The 24,689-nt window shown below is 42.1% G+C and overlaps 1 protein-coding gene across 1 annotated transcript in view; it reads left to right on the top strand.

Moving 5' to 3' along the window:
- SEMA3D (semaphorin 3D) overlaps positions 1-24,689 on the top strand; it is a 366,628-nt gene that overhangs the window by 272,977 nt on the left and 68,962 nt on the right. Inside the window, exon 12 of the mRNA XM_078674186.1 lies at positions 14,165-14,387. Coding sequence (XP_078530312.1) covers positions 14,165-14,387 — 223 coding nt within the window. The remainder of the gene's footprint in view (positions 1-14,164; positions 14,388-24,689) is intronic.

Raw genomic sequence — 24,689 nt, 5'->3', positions numbered from 1 at the left:
ACTTATCAAGTGATGCCTGGGCTGGCTGTGTGGTGTGAGTGTAAGCCAGCCCTCAGGGAGTAGCTTGTGCTGGCAACAACTACAACATTCATCAGGCACTTAGACAAGCAATGGCAGGACAACAAGGGGGGACGACTTGAGTCACACAGGGTTAGTGGCCCTGGATGCACAGTGGCCGACACAGGCCCAACGCCACGGGAAGCTGACCTGTGGGAGACTGGGGTAGGGTCACAAGTATACAGTAGGTTCTCGTTGAATTTGAAGGAGCGTGTCGCGGAGTGACTTGGTGGACAGTGGAAAGTTGATCCCCAGGACATGATGCAGGGGGCACATGCCAGCTGTGTCCTGCAACATGTAGGATATCAATGCCACAGACTCATGCCAAACACCAGATCCGTGCCTGCCCTCTGCAGATGACAAGCCCCAGGCCACAGGATCAGACACCAACGATGTTCTGCCCGAGGCTGACGGTCACTCATGGTGCACAGGGTTAGTGGCACCAATGGTCACCGGCTTGCGTTGAACAGGGTTATTGGCACTACGTGTCGCCGGCTTGCGTTGAACAGGGTTAGTGGCACCACATGTCGTTGGCTTGCTTTGACCAGGGTTAGTGGCACTACGTGTCGCCGGCTTGCGTTGAACAGGGTTGTGGCACCATGTGTTGATGGCCTGCCATATGGGATCAAGCCTCACTAATCGAAGGGAGTCTGGTGCTGGCTGCTGCCATGGATTTGGGGTCACTGCCATTCAGGACTCAGGACACAGTTCCACATGTGGGGTCCACTGTGACGAAGGGGACGCCGGTGGATTATGTCAATGAGAAAGGAGTAATGTTGGCCAGCGTCGTGGTGGCCAGTGATGGTCTGCGGAGGCTGCAGAGTTTGCGGGACTGTGGCGTGGAGCTTGCCCCGGTTCATGGTGGGCCCTCAGGGCAGGCCTGGTCTGGGTATCAACGTCCTGGGGTGCAGCAGGCACACAGGGTTGCAGGCCTCGCTGCTCATGGCATCGGCCTCATGGCGGACTGTGAGGCACTGCCCTGTCAGTGACGTTGGCCTATGCGAGAGAGAGCCACACTCTGCGCCACGGGGTTTTTGTCCACACCCTTGCGCAGCCCTGGTGTACTCAGGGCCCTCCCACTACGCTCACGCACTCAGGGGGGGGCGACATTTCCACTATCTGAGCCTCAGCCTGGTGTGACATGGTTGCGTCGCTCTTAGCTACTCTCCAGTCACCAGCAGTTGTGGTCTGCATGGACATGGCTGTGGTTTGCCTTCCCATGTCTTCCCTGCACATCCACGCCTCACCTGCCATTGTGTACATTGCCATTCATGGGTCACTTGCATCCTACGCACATGGCTGCATTCCGCATCTCCACACGTTCAGTTGTTGTGTGGGTGTGGTGCCATGCTATGGCTGTATTGTGTGCAGGGGTAGGCCAGGTTCACCATGGAGTGGTGTTGTCATGCCTGGTGGGTGGGCATGTTGTTTGGCATGTTATATGTGGTTTGGTCACATGTGCATTCCCACAGCTGTGCGTTGTGTGATGGTAGCTATTAGGTGTGTGGCGTGTTGATTTGGCACTTACCAACGCGGTCTTACTCTGCGCTGCCTCTGTGGACGTCCGGGGGGTGGGTTCGGGTCCTGGAGGTAGTGGCGGTCCTGGCAGGTGGCGGTTGGTGTTGTAGCCCTGTTGGGGCTCTGAGCTGCATGATGAGTCGCTCCATGGCGTCGTTTGTTCTTCTGGTGTGGCTGGTTGTGGGGCTCCATTACCTACTGCAGGTAGCCGACCGGCTTTACACCTGCAGGTGGCAGGTGTTAAATATCTGCTGCTACCGCCGCTTATTGCGTGGTTGTGGTCCGCATCTCAGATCTGGAATTTTGTTGTGAATATGGTGTTGTGTTTTTTTTGTATATTTTTGCACGGGTATGCCTACTCTGCATCTCATTAGGATTGGTTGGTGGTGTCCACCGTGGGGATAAATTTTGGGGCAGTTATCGCGGGAATACAGGCGATGTCTGCAGTTTGCACCAGGTTGTGAATGGGGTGTCAATTCTATCTCCAAATGTGTTGCGTTAGGGTGGGGATAAATTTGGAGTTGAGCCCTTGTGAATATACCCCAAGTGTTTTTTTTGATTAACTCGCAACTGGTGCTTGTGTCAAGCGCTCTGATACCCGATACATTCGGGTCAAGTTTGGGCTATATAAAACGCCTTAAAGAAGAAAAAAAAAACCTCAGTAGCTCTGAGGCTGTAAAATTGTCACTCGGAATCCTGCATTAGATGTATCCACTAGCAAACAAAGTGACCTCCCAGTTCTCCAAGTAGACTAAATAACTAATTGTAAGCTGTGTGAAGCAAAATTGCTTCCAGTTTCAGACGCATGTTCCTATTAATTAGAACACTTCATAGTCTTATTCATAATATACAGTTTCTCATTCAAGATAGAGTCTTGAATCTTTGGTGCTAAATAGACACTTGAGCATTGAGCTACAAAGCTATGCATGTTAAACTGACACATGTAAGATTGCATTTATAAATTTGCTGTAAGATGAGAGTCTAATTCACTGACAGATGCAATATCGGTGAATTACAGCAAGTATTTCATGTCAGATGGAACATTGGAACAGGCTGTGCATTATGGTCCTATAATGCCATAGTGAAGTTCTGAAGACATCATAAATCAGCATTGGAGATTGCTTAGTGTTTTGGAAAGGTGAACAGAACCTCAATATAACATAACAGCATGACATATGTTTAAACGTTATGCCATTTATATTATAGGATTAATTAGCTGATGGTTAGAAAAAAAAATGTTACAGTTATTGGCAAACACAAACTTATGTTTATGTCTCATTATAGACGACTTTAGAGTGGGATTTGAATCTGTCTCCTGGTCATCACTGGATGTCTTTCTTGCTTTTCTCAGGTTTCTGATCTTGAGTTGAAGGTTTTTCCTCCTATTCTTTAGTTTGTTCTAACCAAGGGCATTTAGAACCCACAAAGTTCTGTTTGAATGAGGTTTATCCTTCTGTTACTCTTTTTAAGGGATGCGTTCTTTCTTACGTTTCATGAAAACTAGCAGATTTGAAGCCAATATCTCTGCATGGTTGCTTTGCCCGTGCTTGTTTTAATGTTATTGACAAATTATTTCTGTTACAGATCGTAATTCCCGAGTACAGTGATTTTAAATGCTCTTACGTTCCTTCCTTCTACTATAAGATAAAAATGTTAGGGAAGCTTCAGTTTAGTGATTCCCTCGCACAGGTTGATGGGAGTGCCAATGCAATGCTATGGTTTAATTTTTTATGATTACAATCTTCTCATCCTACTGCTTACCGCCAGCTTTCGCAAAAACTATTACCCCTGGTAGTCTATACATTTATTTCTCCGTGTTTTTGCTTTTTCTATGTGTGTTGAATTCTGCAGCACATATAGAAAGAGCAAAACGCCTCTAATGAGTGTTTATGTGCCGAAAGGTGTCCCTTCCTGCACGTGAACAATGTTTAAATGCAATTTGCTACTTCTGTGTGTGCTGTAGAATGCAGGACAGATAGATGTAGCATATCACCATTATTGTTGGTATATGTGCAGGAAGGGACAACATCCTGCACATAAACAATAATTCCCTTTGCACTATCTGTGTCTGTGTTGGCAAGGGGAAGAGGTGTGGCGCCGCGGCCAGGGCGACTGACGCTGGAATCTGGGGACCACGGTTCGATCCCCGGCTCCGGCGGCAGGTCAGCCCAGCACCATGTGACTCTGGGCAATAGCTCGCTTAATCTTCCCAACGGCCCCCCAGCGCCTAGAGACCCTTACGGGTGATTGTGCGCTTTACAAATGTGGACTTTACTAGACAGCTATTTTTAGCTTCAGTGCAAGAGAAAACACAAGGGTGTGTCGTATTGTTGTAAATACGGTGCATCCCTTTGTTTTTTAAATGAAGCAACACAGTGCTGCAAAATTTGCTGTAGAGCCACGCTGATGCATTTTCTTATAGATATGCCCTGTATTTTTTTTACCTCAAACTGAAAACTGGAATGCTGTGTGAACGGCTTTATAAATGTATTTGTTTTTATGAGAGAGACATGGATATGGCATCTCTATTGACAATTGCACTGTTTTAGGATTACCACGTTTGTTTTATCTCTTCGTAAACCTAATTACTTATTATGTGCAAACACCAACCAGTTTCAAAGCTTGTGTATGGGACTGGGCAGAGCAAAGAAGCTGTGGAAACATTTGGAAGCATGTAACCCCAAAAGTAGAAAGACCAAACTTGTTGACAAGTAAACGAAGACACACACAGATGGTCCCAGTTTCTGTTTCTCACCATTACATGTACGGGATTTGAACCATGACTAGGGGAGGGCTCATCTGGCTGGAGACCTCTAACTGTGAATGCCTGTAAGAAATAGAAGAGTTGAAAAGTTGCCCTCTTTTGGCTTTGAGGAGCAAGTGGAATCTGGGGCTTAAAATGATGGTTCCACTCACCTCAGGTTGACAGCTTCACATTGTCTTCTAAGTATTATTTTGCTTATCAATACATGTAAGGGCCATCCCCGTCTATGGCGTGTCATAGCGCCTGCTCATTTTAAATTTTATTGAGCCACCAGATTATATTTCATTTATTTGATGTGGTTTCACTCATTGGCTGTGCTCCGTTTGCCCCATATTATCGTTTGGAATAATGGGACATAACTATGCTCCTTTGGTGTAAACACAAACATTGCGTCACTGCCTCACTGTTTAGTATGGTGATCGATGCCTTTGCTCCATTCACCAACTTTGATTGCACTTTCGGTTGTGATATTGCTCATTTGGCACAAATATACAGAATTAATGGCCAATCCTGCCTTTAAAGGTTGCATGGCTCCTGCTCGTGTTACCATCTTTGATTGCTGGATCTGACTGTTCTTTTGCCCTTGAAAAAGTTTTACTCCCTGGCCTTGTCAATTGGACTGCGAGGGTTGTTTTGGCTCTGCCTTCATACTCTACTACCCAGCCTTGCTCAGGAATGGTAGGGCACTTCCACCCAGTACCCCTGTAAATAGCCCATCAGCGTCGCCCGAGATAGTGGTGGATTCACCTTTGCCACGTATTTCCGTCATAATGATGTCCCTGTGAATTATTCAGTGGCCAATCACTGCCCCAAAACATCCTGCCGCCCGGGGTGGACCGCCACACCCCAACCCCGCTTGCTACGCCACTGAGCATGACCTCCTCCTGCCTTCTCTGGGGGCTAAACATTGGAATGGCCCTGCCCCAGGTTGCCCATGTGCTGGACAGGGAACCCTGAAACACAGAACTCCTGGGCATATTACAGGAGTACTGGTTTCACGATGTAAATTTTGATCATGTCCTTGGGCGTGCATAAGTAGATTTTATTTATTTCTAGGTGGCAAGTTTCTCTCTTCTTTGTGCCATGGCTTGGTAGAGAAGGATGTGAGAGATCATACTCTTTGCCCCAGCTCTTGGGTAAAGAAACTAAGAAAATAAATAGTGGCATAAGTAACGTTTTTTCCTATATTTGCTCCTTGATGAGGGCAAGTAGGGGTTCAAAGAAGATTTCCTCATTTCCATAGAGAAAATGTCCAGGGAAATTAAACTAATATGGAGAGTCATTTTCACAGATGGTAAATAAAATGCGATATGGCCACAGCATTTTAAGTGGAGGCCGAAAAATTAAAAGCTACTTTAAGCACTAGACTTTGTCTACTCTTATCTTTCTCAGAGTGACAAAAATAGTAACATATTTATAAAAAGGTACAGATTCTAGGTTGGTGTTCTCCATGCTGAATGTCCTACCCCTCCCTGACAAGACAGAAAACAGTAAAAATGCATATTTTTTATCAAAAAAATATTCTTTGTTTCCAGTGGCATTTAGGCTGAAAATTAAGCTTGTCTTTATTCATAAAATTCTGACGTCAATGGGAATAAACCAAAGGGTACCGTACTATAGAACAAAATGTAATGTTAATTTACCTGTAATTGGTGACATAGAACTAATCAGAATTCTATTTTCATGTAGAGATTTTATTTTCAGCTAACACAAGTGCAAACAAAAAAAATCATGCGATTAGTTAAAACTCATTGGGGCTTATTTACAAGACCCTTGCGCCGCCCTGTGAGTCACTTTTAAAATGAGTAAACTGGCGCCCTAAGACAGAGCTGTTATGGATTGTCAACATATGTTTGCTTAAGAGCATTATCAAAGATAACATCAATGTAAATAGAATTGGGGGCAAAATAGAGGATGGGCTTCAACAGGGTCAGAGTACGTCCTCTGTTACTGCGATTATCGATCACTATGATGCCTATATCAAGTAATAGAGATAAACTAAGCACAGAAAAGAAATACCCGGCCATCTCAGTAACGATTTTGACCTAAATTACATTTTAGTACTTCATCCAGAAAACAGTCTCTTAGCTATGTTTTTCAAGCTACAAAGATGGGCTGTCCTATTTCTACTTTTATTTTACTTTGACTTTACAATTGGAATATTTCCTTTCCATTTCTTTTTCTCGATATGCCATTCTCCTCTCGACTTGTTTCGAAAATTATTTAGCCTTAGCTGTTTGATCTCTTTGAAGAAAAACAACATTATCGGTCGAAAACTGGAGCCACAAATAAATTACATAAATCATTGGAAATAGGAACCGCTTTGTCCAATAATGTTGTCATGTTTATTTGAAGATGCATTAAAAGAAATACACAGCTTGGCAGCAAAATTCTGGGGCATAGTAGCAAGAACCTCGTTAAAATTATCGCCGTTTAAGCGGCAGGAAACTGCCGCTAAAACGGAGATAATGGGCTTGCTAATATGCGTTTTAGAATTCCAATAGAAGCCCAGGTTAGATGTCGCCGCAACTGCCGCTAAAACGGCGATAATTTTAACGAGGTTCTTGCTAATATGCCCTTCTGTTCGCAGAATATCCATATGGGTTCGTCAAGGCAAAATTTATGTATATTCTTACGATGGCTATATTTGTGTATAACCGCGAAAGACATTCAGGGTGCAAACAAACATTAGACAATTGTAGGGATTTCGTTTAGGTTTTTTGGACTGTAACTGTGACTGATCATAATGTGGAAATGTGCATTTCTTTTGTGGGCATAATACAACGCCCACAATAAATCTGTTATAATGGTACAATACTCATGCATAAGGAAAACAAACTGTCTCATATCTGATATCTCATGCCAGACATTTCTGTCATCTATAATTGAAATCTTTGAGTTATGGTTTGAGTGAACAACAACGTTTATTATGTTTGCCAAGTGAACCAATTCACATAAACTTTAGAGATCAAAGACTTCAAAGAGGCAATTAGCTGCAGAAGGAAGAACACTGCAGAGTAGTCCCTCTAACTTGTTTCGTCGTTATTTTATTTCGATCGTTGATCTGCCCTGCGTGTTTTATTGCAGACCAAACCTACAATGAACTGTTTACAACAAAAAAAATTCTTCACTTATAAAATTAAATGGAATATCCTGTTAGGCTGTGTTTCTTGAATGCTACATTTTTCTTTTATGAGGAAATGTTTGAAATGACATATTTTGCATGGAAAAAGGGATTTGCATTCTTTAACTAAACATGTTTTTGTTGGCCAATGGACGCTGGGAACGTTACGCGTACTAACTAGTCGTAAAGTGCTTCTGCTAGCACCTTGAAATATAGTAAAATCAAAACACATTTAGGGCCTTACTTACAAGCCCATTGCGCCACCCGTATGTCACTTTTCCCATGTTACAAATGACGCAAAAGTGGCGCAAGGGGCTTGTAAATAAGCCCCCTAATTGGGACATGCAAATTACTTAGGAGCTCCTACTATATGGTGATATATGTAACTACGGCCTATAAATTAAATGCTACAAGTAGGCTGCAACATTCATTGTGCCACCCACGACAGTATTACTGTAAAGCATGCCTCCCAGCCTGCCCCTGCAACTTTCTCTAGCCAAAACATTCTCTTTTAGTACTCTTATTTCTTCCTGAAAGTAGTCCATAAATGCCCATAGTGCATGGTGAATGGTATTTGAAAATTTGAACATGTATATTTAAAAAGTTTTACATGCCCAGTCAGTGAAAAACCTACAAAGTCTTTTTTTTCTGTGGCAAGGCTGGCCTTCCCATGGGATAACAATGAGTCGGATTTTCACAATTTATAATTCTTAACTTCAGATTGAGGTTCTCTCAAAACAATGGTTTTCATTGGTATCGTTTCCACAATTATTTCAATAGATAGTGAAAACACTGTATACAATCAGTTGAACATTAACGAAATAATAAATGCTATAACACATATCCCATAGCAAAATAATATTTAACTCCAGTGAATATGCAATGTTTGTCACAAAAATAAGAGAATGTGCAATATGGCCCAAGTGAAAAGCCAACCACTACAAAGAGACATCGACAAACAAACAGATGGTGAAACCAATTTCTTGTTTGTTTATAAAAAAAACTTCTGAATTTATAATAGTCCATTGGTCATAATTGCTGAATATTTTGCTTGTTATTCTTTACTACTGATTGAGTTTCAACCCTATTTCTAGGGTTGAAGATCTCTTTAGGACTTTAAAGATGAATGGAGATCTGAATGGTCACCATTGTGTCCCTTCCTGGGCATAAACAAACCTAAAATGCCAGTTTGTAACTTACATGTGTGCTGCTTCATGCAGCAGACATGTAAGTTACAAAATGGCATTTTTAAAAAAAGGTTTGCTTATGTACAGGAAGGGACACCTTCCTGTACATAAACAAACCATGGCATTTTGCATTTTCCATGTGTGCTGCATAAGGCAGCACACATGGAAATTGCAAAAACGAGGAGAAATAACGCAATTCTCGTCATATCGCTAACTTAAGACCAGGGTTTTACTGGTCTTAGGTTTCACATTAGCTCCTATTTATGCTGCCCTTGTGAATAGAGGGCAGCGTAAATATCAATGGGTGTTGCGGTAGAACGCCCACCATAACACCCACTGCATGCCCCATTCACGCAAAAAAAACACAGCATGAAAGGGGGCCTATTCACAAGGCAGCTTAAAGCCACATTAAATGGCTTAACTCTGCCTTGTGAATAAGGCAAGGACCCTATTGCCACCAGAACATCACTGAAAGTGACGTTGTGGTGGGGGTAGGGGCTTGTGTATATGCCCCTAAGTTTTTTACACAGTGGTTAAAAATGAACTTGAAATGTAAGCTTTCTACTTCTTGGCCCTCTTTCCGTGTAAGTTAGGGTGTTCTCGATTTGCATGAGTGCAGCTGTGAATCTGGCGTTGTCTTTAAGGAATCATTCATGTGCGTGTTGGTTGTTGGGACCAGTCAATGTGACTCACACTGGGTGCCTTTGATTTTTTGTGGATTCCTGTGAGGTGGTGTTGAGCTGCTTAGAAAGGTTTACCACTGCATCTAGATGAGTTGTGTAAGCAATATGAACAAACCCATACTTCAAGTTGCAGTTTCATAAAGTCAGTTACCAAGGTAACTTACACTTTTAAGATAGTTTAAACTTTGAAGTAAGTTTACTCCTCTTCGGTATTCACAAACTGCACAGTTAAAGGGACTTACACTTTTGTAGTAACTTACACTCTTGTAAGTCCAGCACTACATGGCGTACTACTGGTTCAGCAACACTCTCCCGTAGAAAATAATGGAGGTAGGGACTTACAGTTCCATGGGAAATAATGTTAAATAAAATAGAATTATGTAAAATAGGTAAAAATGTAAAGAAATATAATTTAATGTGTACATATACATATATATGTATGTGTGTGTGACTGTGTGTATATGTGTGTTTGTATATTTATTATTTGACTAGAATATATTTAACAACCTAGATTGAATTTAAAATAATGCATGAATAAATGTTATAAAAAAATGAAGACATTTATTAGTACATTATTTTTTAAATGTGTAGCACTAGACTTACTACAAAAGTGTAAGTTACTGCACAAGTGCACTTTGTGAATAGCAAAATAGAGTAAACGTACTCAAAAGTGTAAAATTGCAAGTCTGTGAATTAAGCTCTTAGGGGCAGATTTACAAACCCCTTGCGCCACTTTTGCGTCACTTATCCCATGTTAAAAGTGACGCAAAAGTGGTGCAAGGGACTTGTAAATCTGCCCCTTAGTATTACAACTCCTTCACTTACTGAAAAGTTAAATCGAAAGGACACAGATGCTTAAATTGGGAACTGCATGTGTTTGTCCTCATAGCTGGCCATTGAGCATAACTAAGTTAAAAATCATAGCTGATCAAATATAACGGGAAATATATATACGCAAAATAATATCGAAAGGAAGGTATTTCCTAAAAAAAAGATGCAAAAATGCCAAGTCATGAATTCATACTTTGTTTCCACATAAAGGTAGCGCTAATTATATATCTACATTATACTTATGAGCAGTGAGTAAGTAGTATCTAACAAAAAGAAGAATCTATTTTGCATGCTCATACCAGAACCAGCAACCAAAGGTGCATTTCTGTTTAACATCGGTTGTTGCCGATGCATGCATTTAAATGTAAAACCATCAGAGGGCGCTGCAGACTTATAAATGTTATTTCTTCTATGTGCGCTTTAGGACTATGTGGAAGTAAAAGAACTTGCAATACATACACCAACCAAACCTTTGGCGTATATTTTCTTAAAGCAGCATTATTATTGCAGCTCTTATATTTTATTTTTGAAAGCTAAAGAAGATTTTGAACATATATTACATAAATGTATTCATATAAGAAGGGGCTAAAGGGGTGTGATGTCAATACACTAAACTGACAGGGGTAGCAGAAGCGCCAGCACACGCCTTATGACCTTTACTTTTTTCAGTCACTCACACCAGACCTTCCAGCTCACACAGTGCCACCGTGTGTCACGATATACGGGCTTCTATCACATGGTCATTCGATGAGACGCTGATATCAGATGGTTGCAAACAATAAGCTGCAAACCCTTCCTTGCACGTTGCCATCCATTTGTTTAGAGGTTCTGCTCAGCCAATGTCCCTTAAGTGGATTGAAACCTCCCCCGAACATCTGCAGCAACATCACAAGATTTGTTTTTGGTGAGGTAGAGGGGGTTTGTTGGGTCAGAGACAGTGAATTTCAAAGTTCCTTGATCTGTTCTCTGGCACTGATCGTCGCCCCCCTCACAAGGTGAAAGAGCTTCACACGTTGGCAGTCTCAAAACTTACACATTCACACACTGTCTCTCACATAACACACACTCACCCGCAAGCACGCACGCACACAACAACATGCATTCAAAAGCCTTTTTTACTTACCTCAGCATTTTTTATCGCACCAATATTGAATACTATGATTTTATGATAAAACACGTAATATTATTCACTATTAGTGTGATAAAAAATGACAGAAACAAGGGAAGTAGAGGCCAAACCAACGTCCATATAGACGAGCTGCCCCTGTGTTCCTGGCACAGATTTTGCCACCTCTGAGGTCAGGGTCATGGAGGCAGTGCAGGGGTCGAGAGGAGCAAGCCAGGGGTCACAGTTGTAAACCCTGGAGACCCCTAAATGTTGTCTATGGCTCTGCTGAAGTGTGTGCCTTCACTAGCCTGATTCCACAAGAGTATAGTTTGCTGCAGTGAACTACCACAGTGTTCCCATTATACTTTCTCTAATTTGAGACACCCTGGTATTTTGGCAAATATAAACCAGAGACTCAACACACTATAGCATTCATGTTGTTAGGCCGCTCTCTGTTACAGGTTGCAGGTTCTATCCCAAATGCCATAGAGTGGCGTGCTCATAATTCGAATGGTACATGGTGTATCCAGGGGTTTAGGGACACTAGTAAGACCCTTCTGTAGCGAATACGTTCTATGGGGGTGTCTGCTCAGACCTGCCTTGAACTTAGCTGAGAAGTGTCTTCGCCCTTAGATGTATTTTATAAACATAAAACAGCGCTGCTTCCCAGAGTTCTCAAATATACAATCGTATCTTTCAGTGCGAAATTGCTTTGGGGAAATGTCTACGCCAGTTATTGCTTAAAATGGTTAGCCTATCCTTATACGTGGGCTAGTAGAGTCCAAGTGCAAGTGTGCGCCTACTGATACTGAACCTTACGTTGTTGATTAGTAAACAACTGCATTTGTTTAACTTATTTTTCCTGTTTTCGAGCCTATGCCTGTTTAGCTGAGTGTTGAACTGATGCGTGTTGAACTCATGCTTGTTTAGCTGAGTGTTGAACCCATGCTTGTGTCGCTGAGTGTTGAACACATGCTTGTGTCGCTGAGTGTTGAACACATGCGTGCTTAGCTGAGTGTTGTACCCATGCTTGTTTAATTGAGTGTTGAACCCATGCTTGTTTAGCTGAGTGTTGAACCCATGCTTGTTTAGCTGAGTGTTGAACACATACTTGTTTAGCTGAGTGTTGAACACATGCATGTTTCGCTGAGTGTTGTACCCACGCTTGTTTAGCTGAGTGTTGAACCCATGCCTGTTTAGTTGAGTGTTGAACCCATGCTTGTTTAGGTGTGTGTTGTACCCATGCTTGTGTAGCTGCATGTTGAACAAATGCTGTGTCGCTGAGTGTTGAACTCATGCTTGTTTAGCTGAGTGTTGTACCCATGATTGTTTAGCTGAGTGTTGAACCCATGCTTGTTTAGCTGAGTGTTGTACCCATGCTTGTTTAGCTGAGTGTTACATGCTCATGCTTGTTTAGCTGAGTGTTGTACCCATGCTTGTTTAGCTAAGTGTTGAACCCATGCTTGTTTCACTGAGTGTTAAACACATGCTTGTTTAGCTGAGTGTTGTACCCATGATTGTTTAGCTGAGTGTTGTACCCACGCTTGTTTAGCTGAGTGTTGTTCCCATGCTTGTTTAGCTGAGTGTTGTACCTATGCTTGTTTAACTGAGTGTTGAACCCATGCTTGTTTCACTGAGTGTTGAACACATGCTTGTTTAGCTGAGTGTTGTACCCATGCTTGTTTTGCGGAAGTTTAACCCATGTATGTTTTGCTGCATGTTGCTTCATATTTTCTCTTTAAACAAGGTCAAGGTGCACCACTTTAGAAATTGTAGAAACTGATAACTTTGATGAGGTTAACAGCAATAATCACATTCGTTTGTTACTTGTGTTCTTCAAGAGTTCTTTATTGAGTTCAGTTGAGAGTAAAAAATACACACAGGAGCTACAGCCGACGCGTTTCGTCCTCTTGGGACTTCTTCAGGGCTGTTTACAAAAAAATGACAATATACAAAAGACATACGATTAAAATCTACATTAAAAACAAAAGTTTTAACTTTTTGAAATTTTTCTCAAATTTGGTCAGAATGTTCTGAGTTATTACATATTGTCCTCCATATAGGTCTATCCCTCTTGTGGGTCTATGGAGGACAATATGTAATAACTCAGAACATTCTGACCAAATTTGAGAAAAATTTCAAAAAGTTCAAACTGCGCTCTTTCAATTAATGAAGACATCTATTTCTTATTGTTGTTAGCAATTTGTCTATATTACCTGCACTAGCTTTTATTCCTGTAATGAATTGTTTATGAAGTCTGGCATTTTCTATATGAGCATAACTGCTTTTGTTTTTAATGTAGATTTTAATCGTATGTCTTTTGTATATTGTCATTTTTTTGTAAACAGCCCTGAAGAAGTCCCAAGAGGACGAAACGCGTCGGCTGTAGCTCCTGTGTGTATTTTTTACTCTCAACTGAACTCAATAAAGAACTCTTGAAGAACACAAGTAACAAACGAATGTGATTATTGCTGTTAACCTCATCAAAGTTATCAGTTTCTACAATTTCTAAAGTGGTGCACCTTGACCTTGTTTAAAGTATACCATAGTTCATGTCTTGAACCAACATTGTAACGGTGGGTGTTTTTGAAGTGTGCACACATATTGTCCCATATACTATAGTGTGGGTCTAAACTAATACTGTGAGAATATTTGACCAGGTGCTGTTCTGTCGGGAATCCTCCACCGTTGTCCTTTTTCTGAAACCTCTTATTTTCTCTGTTGAGGAGGAAAATATATGGCCCAGAGAGTATCAGGTAGGGAACCTTTTAAGTTAGTACTGAAAACTGACATCAACTCTAAGGCAGAAAATGGTGTGAAAATACTTTTACTGAACAACATTGTATAAAGATCTCATGTTCTCACTTTATATGCAACATCTCCTCTTTTCAGTGTCCAAGCAAAACCTACGACCCGCTGATTAAGTCCACCAAAGACTTTCCAGATGATGTCATTAGCTTTATAAAGCACCACCCACTGATGTACAAGTCAGTGTACCCTCGCATGGGAAGACCTGTGTTTACACGGCTGAATGTGGACTACAAGCTGACACAGATTGTGGTGGACCGTGTGATGGCAGAGGACGGCCAATATGATGTTATGTTTCTTGGAACAGGTAAAGACAGAAACTCGTTTTGGCATCTACATACTGTAAAAAAGAAACTTACAATACATTAGAGAACAGTGTTATTAGTACAGTTCAAAGAGAAATGAAGCTTTTCAATTGGGCCATGAGCATAACATGTACAAACAGATGCAGCAGTGCAGTGTACAGTTATGAAACCTAAGTTTGATAACACGTGTAATAGCCAAAGCAACCTTACCAATCCCACTGACCCGCCTTCACACATTCCTTCCCTTACTAACTCCACATCCCTCACTTCCCACAACCACCATTCCGTGATGCAATGTACCTCAACTCCTCTTTGTACAGTGCTCAGCTGCTTTGTAGTTACATTTGCATAATACACAAATACGTACATTTGATTACACCTTTTATTTGTATCTTGAATCATGTACCCTATTTAGGATATGTTTTAGGTTGTCAAGCTATTTAGAAAGAGTTTAAGGTTTTTGAGTAGAATATAAGAAGTCACTTGAAACTTGTGCAATGGATCCAAGGTGCTTGAACACAGATTCCCAAACCAGGTAGGCTGTTGGATTCTAGAGGAAATGCAACAAAGCTAATTGTAGATGTATGAGGCCATACAGTCTGCATTACATTCATTCAGATTCAACAACTATCGTGCAAATCTCCCTGGTATTACGTAACTATATATTTTTAAAGATATAAGATTTTAGGGGCTTTTACATGAGAGACTTGCGCTGCCGGAGCGCCACCTTTTTTAATGCTCTGGCGACGTAAACCTTTCAATCATAGGTATGAGGCTGTGAACAGCCACTTTGCATGGCTTTGCATGGCCTCATAGATATGGAGTAAGATAAAGCAGCGCAAGTCTCTGCCTTGCCTTACCCTGCGTCAAGGAGGCGTGCCATGAGAGTTGAGGTGGGTTCTCCCATGCAGGACCCATGGATTTAGACGCTGCCACACATTTCCTTAATCATGTAAACCTGGGGCTGCGCTTAAACCTTACGCCTTGCCAGAGCAAGCGTAATGAGGAGAAATATGTTTATTTCCCCTCGTTTTTTCCTCTTTCCTTCCATGTGTGCTGCATTGTGCAGCACATATGGAAATAAGAGAACGCCTCTCTGGATTGTTTTTGATCAGGAAGGTGCAGCTTCCTGAACAAAAACAATCCTACCTGCAATGGAGGCACGCTTACACCATGGTGCAATGGTGCATACGTTGGTGCTAGGCAGAAAATTGTGCACTAGCACATGGAGAAAGGACAGGAATGCACTGTTTTTCATAAATATGCTGCATTCCTGCCCTTTCATATTGGCTTAGGGTAGCGCAGTAAGAAGACTTGCGGCGCTACCCTACACCAGTTCCTCATAAATGAGGACTTCAGTTTCTAAGGCAAATTAGAAGAAAGAACTTTGTTAGAGATTTGATGCAACAGTTGTTTTACAGGCACATCATTCATAGGTCCTCATTTATGAATGGTCTAGAGCAGGCTCGATATTTATCGCACTTGATCAAATCCAACACCACAGGAAGTGGAAAGTATTGGGTGCAATAAATTGCACCTATTATATGTTTTTCTTAATAATGGTGAATAGCATGCATATCTTAATGCATATGTGATCAAAATCTGAATATCTTTGTAATTATTGGGGAGACCTCCCAGAGAATTTCAGCAGGTTTTAACCTCATGCAGTTTTCTCTGTATTACAACTAACTTCAATGGTAACTGGAATCACTGCACATTCTGAAATTCGCTGTCGTTTCCTAATGAATGCCGCAGGACCACTTCTGACTCCCATAAATGTGAACAATAGATATAAAAAAGCACGTTTGAATCATTCAGAAGGTCATACACCATTCATTTTTATTGCTTGATCATAGTGCGCCAGATTCAACCCACCACACTACTCATACATACCCCACATAGGTACACTCTCTTAAATTGTTTCAGGGAGGCTCATGTATAACATGATACTCTCTTTCATCAAGACAGATGCAGTACATAAACATATTTAAGAACATGGGTGCAAACAAAACACAGGGTCATACCGTCTGCTGCATATTTCATGGCCTGACCACAAGATGCGGTTTTCTCTTATGAGTATTCACATTTATATACAGCAAACAGGAACCCAGTAATCAATCACTCTTAAGTTAGAAAATTGTAACATTTGACTATGACTAGTTTCATCCAGGAGTGGCATGAGGATGCTGTCCTCTTTCCTTTGTCTGAAAAAGTAGAGACAAATATAGAGACTTTTCCTAAAGCCTTCAATGCTAAGCTTAGAGTATTAGTTTCCCTTAGTCTTAGATGCAAACGACAGGTTAACAATGAACGTTTCATTAACCAAGATATCTGAGAACTGAGCACGAATTTTGGATAATAGATAAAAGATGGAGGAAATTGATGACGGTCAATGATAAAGAAACCTACCATGGAAACCAGTTGCATCTATTAAACGTATTAAAGGTAGGGCCACCTAAGAATATTGGACCCTATTCACAAAGGGATTTACAACTCGTAAAGTGTACGAGTGCATTCACGGCGGAATCTCCGTAACGCGGGCGGAATATCCGCAACTCAGGCGAAATCTCCGCACTGCCCTGCTCAGTGCAGAGATCCTGCAGTCGTAACTATACGAGTTGTAAGTCCCTTTGTGAATCGGCCCCATTTTCTCACCCAGTTACTCTAAGGTAATCAGAGTATGTGTTCTTTAAATCGTTTGTCTGTTCACAGAGGGCCATCTTATCTGAAGTTTAGTAGGCAAGGATGGATAATTCTTGGAAGAAAAATGTAGGATCTCAGGGTGAAATCTGAGCTCTCTCTGTACCCCAACCCCGAATATTAAACCTGGTATATACCTCAGTGGGGGGTACACAGACATAATATCGACTCCAAAATATCGTTTGGACATAATATCGACTCCAAAATATCGTTTGGAGAAAATATTGACAGGACAGAACATCGACAGCCAAAATATCGTTTTTAAGGTAAGTGAAGTAATATCGTTTTTAAGGTAAGTGAAGTAATATCGTTTTTATTTTTAGGGTTCAGGGTCAGTTTTGGGTTTTTGGGTAAAGGGGTATTTTTAGGGTTCAGGGTCAGTTTTGGGTTTTTGGGTAAAGGGGTATTTTTAGGGTTCAGGGTCAGTTTTCAGTTTTTGGGCAAAGGGGTATTTTTAGGGTTCAGGGTCAGTTTTCAGTTTTTGGGTAAAGGGGTATTTTTAGGGTTCAGGGTCAGTTTTCAGTTTTTGGGTAAAGGGGTATTTTTAGGGTTCAGGGTCAGTTTTCAGTTTTTGGGTAAAGGGGTATTTTTAGGGTTCAGGGTCAGTTTTCAGTTTTTGGGTATTATTTTATTATATTTTATTACTATATATATATGTTTAATAAATATGAAATAAAAAAATATTTATTTAACTTTCATTAATTATGTAATTATTATAAGTTAATTTAAGTAATTTTAAGTATATTTTAGTAATTAATTATTAATATTAATTTAATTTAACACTGTTTTTAGTAAATACGATATTTTTTACAACTATATTTTTGTAAACGATATTTTTAACTCGATATTTTTGTACTTACCTGTTTGTAGATAGAAACTCGATATTTTGACTGTCGATATTTTCTCAACGATATTTTTGATGGTCGATATTCTGTCCGTCGATATTCTTTCAGTGATCCCTCAGTGGGACATCATTTCATAGTCTTTTTGCCGATATGAGTCCTGGAAGTAGAATCTTGGCTAGATGGTTTAGGATGGGCGGGCTGTGCGATGTATGTCTGTCTGGCGATGAAATGGAATAAACTTGCTCCTGTTCTGGCACCACTCGTTTAGAGGATTAATAACCAAACACACGCTTATGAGATACGTGCTACCTAGCTAAATAAAATATGCTATGGTTATGCGTTCTTTAAAATAAAGAATGTGCCTATATGTTGATCAGATGAACTTGGCCAATTTTAAATCTTAAAATATGATCTAAAATTGTGAAAAGCAATATAAGGTTGAACACTACAGTAGCTGCTGGATAGACCACTTTTGGAGGACTTGCCTTCAGGGATTATTTAAATCATGGTACATAAGCAGCGTTGTTTAATAACCGGAAGGAACTTTTATGTGCAAGCAATTACGAGCAGCCAGCAAATCGCATTGTATTGCTTTGTTAGACACTATTGATGATCACAGACTGTTGGACATACTTGGCTGTAAATTAGGAAATATGGGATGAAGATAGGCATCATCTTAAACAAATCTAGAAAACAGAGTTATGGAGTCTTACAAGGAATGTTTGGAACTACTACCTTAAGTGTGGGTATATGTGGATGACACACATATAATTGACTATCTAGAATAGCTCCACGTTTGTGCTTTAGAAATGTATTGTCAAATACAGGAACATAAGTTCACCTTTAACAAAAGGTCAATATAGGTTCACGTTCAACAACTTGATATGAGGGAGAAGTCTCCCCGCTTTTTTGTCATCTCCCCATATATTCTCCTGGTCAGATGTACTATGGGAGAGGCATCTTATGAGTATGATGTCAACAACGTGGGTGTTTGCCTAGTCCCCTAACTATGTATGTCAACACAGATAATCATAAAAAACTGAGACTCCCACCTTAAATTAGCTATTAATTCCTAGAAATATTTGATAGAACCTCCTTTGTTCAAGATTTGTATTGCGAAAAGAAGATCTGCTAAATGCAGCAAATCCCCTATAAGATGATGCGCTGCTGTATAATTCCATAGGTTGGAAAACGTTATCTACAAAATGAAGGATAATGCTAATGTAATCTCTGTTTGTAAGCTCATCCATTGGCTAATGCTAAACCATAGCATCCATCTCAACTTCTTGCATATGGCCCAAAGAGCAGTAGCAGATGTTGGTTGTTAGCACTTCAAGAAACTTTACAAAATATCACCATACCAGGAATTTGAGGTGTAACATCTAACAGTGGCCCATCCTGAGAAGGTGTAGCATTGTTCGAGTCTTTCACTGAAAATGGATGTGCTTGTTATCTGTATGCATGCGGAAATGTGCTTAGTACTGCGCGAGAAAATATCCATCGAGTTTATGTAGATGTCAACCAAGAAGCAGGATAAAGACTATATTTAGGGCATATCCCAGGATACTGGACGTGCATGTGCACTGCTATGTGATCAACAGTGCCCACGGTTATGAAACTATCAGTGAGTAGAAGGGGTTTCCTTGTTTTTTTTTATCCAGTGATAGCAGGATCTTTACAACAGCCTAAGAACAAAGACAGACCTCCTCTTCTTCTCACACAATATTGAGTCTTGGCACAATCAAGTACCAAGGTATTAAGTCATAATCCCTATTAACTTTGATAAAAAAAACACATTTAAAATGAAACTGTAGGTCCATTTTTGCTTTTTGTATTGACAGTATTCCAAAATCCAATTTAATATTTGGTTTCAAAATACCATGCATTTATAATATTCAAAATATTCATGTAAATGGAAGGGAAATGCAAAAAAAGACTTTCTGAAATTATTACGCCATGATCCAATGAGTTTTACAATTTGATCACTGAAGTTATTCAAGAGGGTTGTCTTTTGGCATTTTCCGTGAGTAGGAATGAATTTGATCTTAGGTGGAGTGGTGAGGAAATGTCCAATGACTTGTTGGTAATCTTCATTACTCCTGGTCCTGTTGTCCTTGTCCCATTCATTTCTAGTAGAGATATACACTATCTCCCAGACAGAAAAAAGAGCAAAAGGAAATCTTAATGTGTGCTTACCCTGCATTCATTCTGAACTACCAATCCCCCAATTTGAAGGCTGGCCGTTCGAGAGGAAGGGGTGTAATGAATGGGACGAGGATAACAGGACCAGGAGTAATGAAGATTACTGTTAATTAATAAGACATTATCCCCCAGGTCCCTTTAGTCCTCGCCCGCTTCATTACTAGTGGAGAATACCCAAACCAAGAACCCAGCATTCATATTCAAAAGGATATCACAAAATGATACAACACCATACAGTAGCACCCAAAAGTGATTTATTAACACAGAAAAAATAATACAGGATCTCACTACCTGCAACTCTCTCCACCCAAAATGTGCATCATCCCCCAACACATTCTGGAGATGGTAATGGCAGACAAAGGTATTGGAGGATGCCCAAGTTGCAGCTCAAAAAATCCCAGTAACCCACCATCCCCCTAGTAGAGCAGCCTGGAACCCTGCAGGAGGAGGAGACCCAGCCAGAGAATAAGTCAACTCAATCAGCTGCTTTATCTATCAACTACTGGACAATGAGGAAGACTTATCCCCCCCGTGAAAGAAGCCCCCCCCAAAAAAACAAGGACTTAGTCTTCATTAAAGAAATAGTCAGCTTCTAATAGCTCTGCAAAGCACTTTTCATGTCCAACAAAGACCACACCAATGTTGTTACAGTCCTAGAGCCAGCCACCTACTCAGGCAAAACAATTTCCTGATACTTATGTAACTGGGAAGCCACTTCTAGCACAAAGGAGGAATCCGACTGCAGCACCACCTCATCGTCAGAAAAGAACACAGAGGGTTCCCTACCCATCAGAGCCTTCCAAATCACTAATCTGCCTGGCGTAAGTGATTGCCTCCAAAAAGACCACATTGAACTTAACAAATGTTATGTCCACTAACTGCAAAGGCTCAAAAGGGTCCAACACTAGAGCTTTCAACACCAGAGGTAAATCCCAAAGCAGAAACAGAGGCTTCGCCAAAGGGTGGGAATGAGAGAATCCACGCAACAACCGTGGCACCAGATCATCCACATCATCCCGGTTACCACAAGGATAGCAAAATGCTTTGATGGCTGACCACTGAGCATTCAAGGCAGACACCACAAGCTTTTCTCAAAACCATCCTATAAAAACTGCTGCAAATCCATCTTCAGGGGAGACCACTGAAGATACCCACTCCAACACTGGAAATTCCCCTAATGCCTCTCAAACAACTTCAAAGTGGAAGGCCTTTGGGGCCACTGGATAGGCACTGCTAAGTGCCGGGGAATCCCTCTGTACTGCAGCCTCCTCCTTTCAACTTCTAGACTGACAGACAAAGCCTCGGAAGAGTCAGAGATGGAGTTGACTTCAGAGGAAAGGGGGAGCAAGGAATTATCCAGGGACCCTGAACTGCCATAAGCTTGATGCTGGGAAACTAAGATCGATGGGGCCAAAATGGCACCACCCTCACCACCACTCTGGATTCTCCCCTCAGATGAGTCAGAAGCCTGGGAATGAGAGCAACTGGTGGGAAGGCATACAATAGGCAGTCCGGCCAATGATCAGTCAGAGAATCCATCTCCCAGGTTTCACCCTGCTAGGAGCGAGCACCAAACTCAGAACCTGGTATTCAGCCGAGAAGCAAATGGGTCCAGGAAAGGTCACACAAACCTCTTGCACACTTGAGAAAAGACCACTCTGGTGATCTGGCTCCCCATTGTCTATACCTCTGGCATAAACTGCATCCAGTGACAGAAGATGCCTCTCCCCCCAATTGGAACAAGGGCAGAACCACTGTGCTGAGAGACCTGGAATGGATCCCCCTTGATTGTTCAGCTATGCCACAGTCACTTTATTGTTGGAAAGTACCACCAGGTTGTGGCCCATCAGACGATGAGAAAACCCCATGATGGCCCTGTAGACTAGCATCATTTCCATCCAATTGGAAGAAAGTGTCCCCTGCTGAAGAGACCAATGATCCTTCAAGGACCTGTCCCCCAGAGTTGCCCCCCAACCCAAAGCACTGGCATCCTTCATTAGTACCAGGAGAGGATCTGGCTGCAACAGAATTCCCTAGGACAGATTGTCCTGCACAATCTACCAAACCAGATCTCGGAGAAACACCAGAGAATATGGGGCCAGCTAATCTAAGTGCTTGGGCACGGATCCCACAAGGGCAGTAGATAAATTAATAGAGGTCATAGGTGAAATTATGCCCAAGGGACCTTGAACACTGCAGCAGCCACGTACACCAACAAGCATAACCACCAGCGTACCGGAAGGGAGGTACTGTACATCACTTCCCGTGCCATGGGCCACAAAACTCGAGCCCTGGAAGCAAGAAGGAAAACCCTGCTGAGATCAGTCCGACACTGGGCCCCAGTAAATGTCAGATCCCGAGAGGGCACCAACTGACATTTCTCCAGGTTCAGTAGAAATGCATGAGCCTTGAGAGATGCACACACTACCTGAAAATTGTGAAGAAAATGCACATACAATGGAGCATGGAGCAGCCAATCATCCAGATAGGGATCCAGGTGGATGCCCTGGAGATGAATCATAGCGACTATCAAAGCCACCTCCGTGGTAAAAACCCTGGGGCTGATTAAAGGCCAAATGGCAGCACCTGAAACTGATAAATTACCCCTTTGATGCAGAGCCTCGGAAACTGCTGGAAAAAGGGATAGATTGGAACATGCTAATATACAACCTGCAGATCCAAAGTGCCCATCAGATGTCCCTACATAGTCTCCATTTTGTTGGGAAAATGCAGTACACACTTGTTGAGAGCCTTCAAATCCAAAAGCAGCCGGAAGCCTCCCATAGACTTTGCCTCCAGAATGACGATGGAGTAAAATCCCTTGCTGGTCCCCATGGGAGGAACTTCCTGAAAGGCCTTCTTCTGCAGCAGGGAACAAAGCCCCTGAGACAAAGCCACACACTTTTCTGTCCTGGAGGATCAAGGAGTCGGACGGACACCCGAAGCCAGAGGAACCTCCCCAAATGTGATCCAGTAACCATGCCTTACAATGTCGAACACCCAGGCATCTGAAGTAGATGCCTCCCATGCCTAGAGGAACTGCTGGAGGCGACCTCCGACCACACAGTCCTGACCCACCATATAGTCAGGAACAAGGCTTTGGAGCGGGAGGTGGATGGATGGATGGAAAGACTGCCTCCGTGAAGGCTGGGAAAATGGGGGTTTAAGTTTCAATGACTGTCCACTGAAGCCAATTTCAGAGAGGATGTATGATTCTTTTCCTTGAACAATTTGTGAAGCTTATCCTCCAGCTCTGTCCCAAAACACGGTCCCCTGAAAAGACAACCAGAGGGCGGAAGCTTTTTGGCAGAATGAGTGTACAGTCCTTCTGAACCCAATTCTGGTGAGCACCCACACAAGGTCCATCTGACAGAGCTGAAACCCTCACTACATCGACGGACAGAACAGAAAGATATAGCACATGTCGCTCGATCTGTTCCAACAATCCAGAGCAATCAAAGCATCATCCAAGGATCCAAACAGGGCCTTAATGTTAGTAATCAGAGACAGGGCCACATATGGACCATAGATCCCTGCTTGAGGGGCCAGATAGGAGCCAGAATACACTTTCTGGACGCAGTCGTCCACTTATCTTTGTCTACAGCTTCCTTAAATACGGCATCCTCCACCAAGGATGCCCTCCCTCCTAGACAGCCCACAAAAGTGTCAATAGGAATAAAGTCCAGTAAATCCTTTTGCATATCCTAAAAGGGGCACAATTTGGCCATAAAACGCAGTAGCATAATCTTGTCAGGATTCCCATTCACGGTTGTGAAGCTCATGAATGTAGAGGTGAAGTGGAACATAAAAAGGAGCTGAATTTTGAAACGGGTTCAGGCGGAACCAGAGTACTTCATCATCTGAAAACCCCATGTTTGGCTTCAAATGCCTAATCAATTCAGGCAACATGTCCCTGGCAATATACTTGCCCTTCTGCTCATCAGGACCAGGCCCATCCTCATCTGACTCTGGGGACTGTGAACCCTGCACAGGAATAGAACTCTTAACTCTGCAGGGGTCTCCCATCTCCACCAAAGTCTCACAAATCAACTTCTGCAGTCTAGAGTCCTCCCTCTCCCTGCACCACTAAGAAGGAAGAGAATGGGAAGAGGTTGAAGATCAGGCAGATGGAGCGCAAGCCACATGCTTCCTCTTTCGTAAGTGCTTCCCCGCTTCCAGTAAACAAGAAAACCAAACGGCACAGCACTGTCAAAAATCACAGCGTAGCAGATGAAACCACAGGTCAGTACATACCCCCGGGGCCAGCAGAAATAGGCATCCCAAAACATCAGCAGGGCACAGGAATGCTGCAAGCACAGCCCAGGTGGGCGCTGAACCTCCAGCACTCCTGTGCAAATAAGTCAGGTCCACCTAAGGAAGTCAGACAAAACCAGGAAACATGACCCAGTCACACACTTCCTGGAGCCTAAATGATAGCCTCATGAAATATGCGTCTTCCCTTCCAGCTCAGCAGTCTAGGAGACGCGCAGTCCAATGAGCCCAGAACCAAAAACTTCATGCACCAACAATCCAGAGCCAATCCTTTAGGCACACAAC

Source organism: Lissotriton helveticus, chromosome 1_1, assembly GCF_964261635.1.
Source record: "Lissotriton helveticus chromosome 1_1, aLisHel1.1, whole genome shotgun sequence".
Lineage (NCBI taxonomy): Eukaryota > Metazoa > Chordata > Amphibia > Caudata > Salamandridae > Lissotriton > Lissotriton helveticus.
Note: the sequence above shows the minus strand (reverse complement) of the source record. Positions and strands in the feature narration are given on the sequence as shown.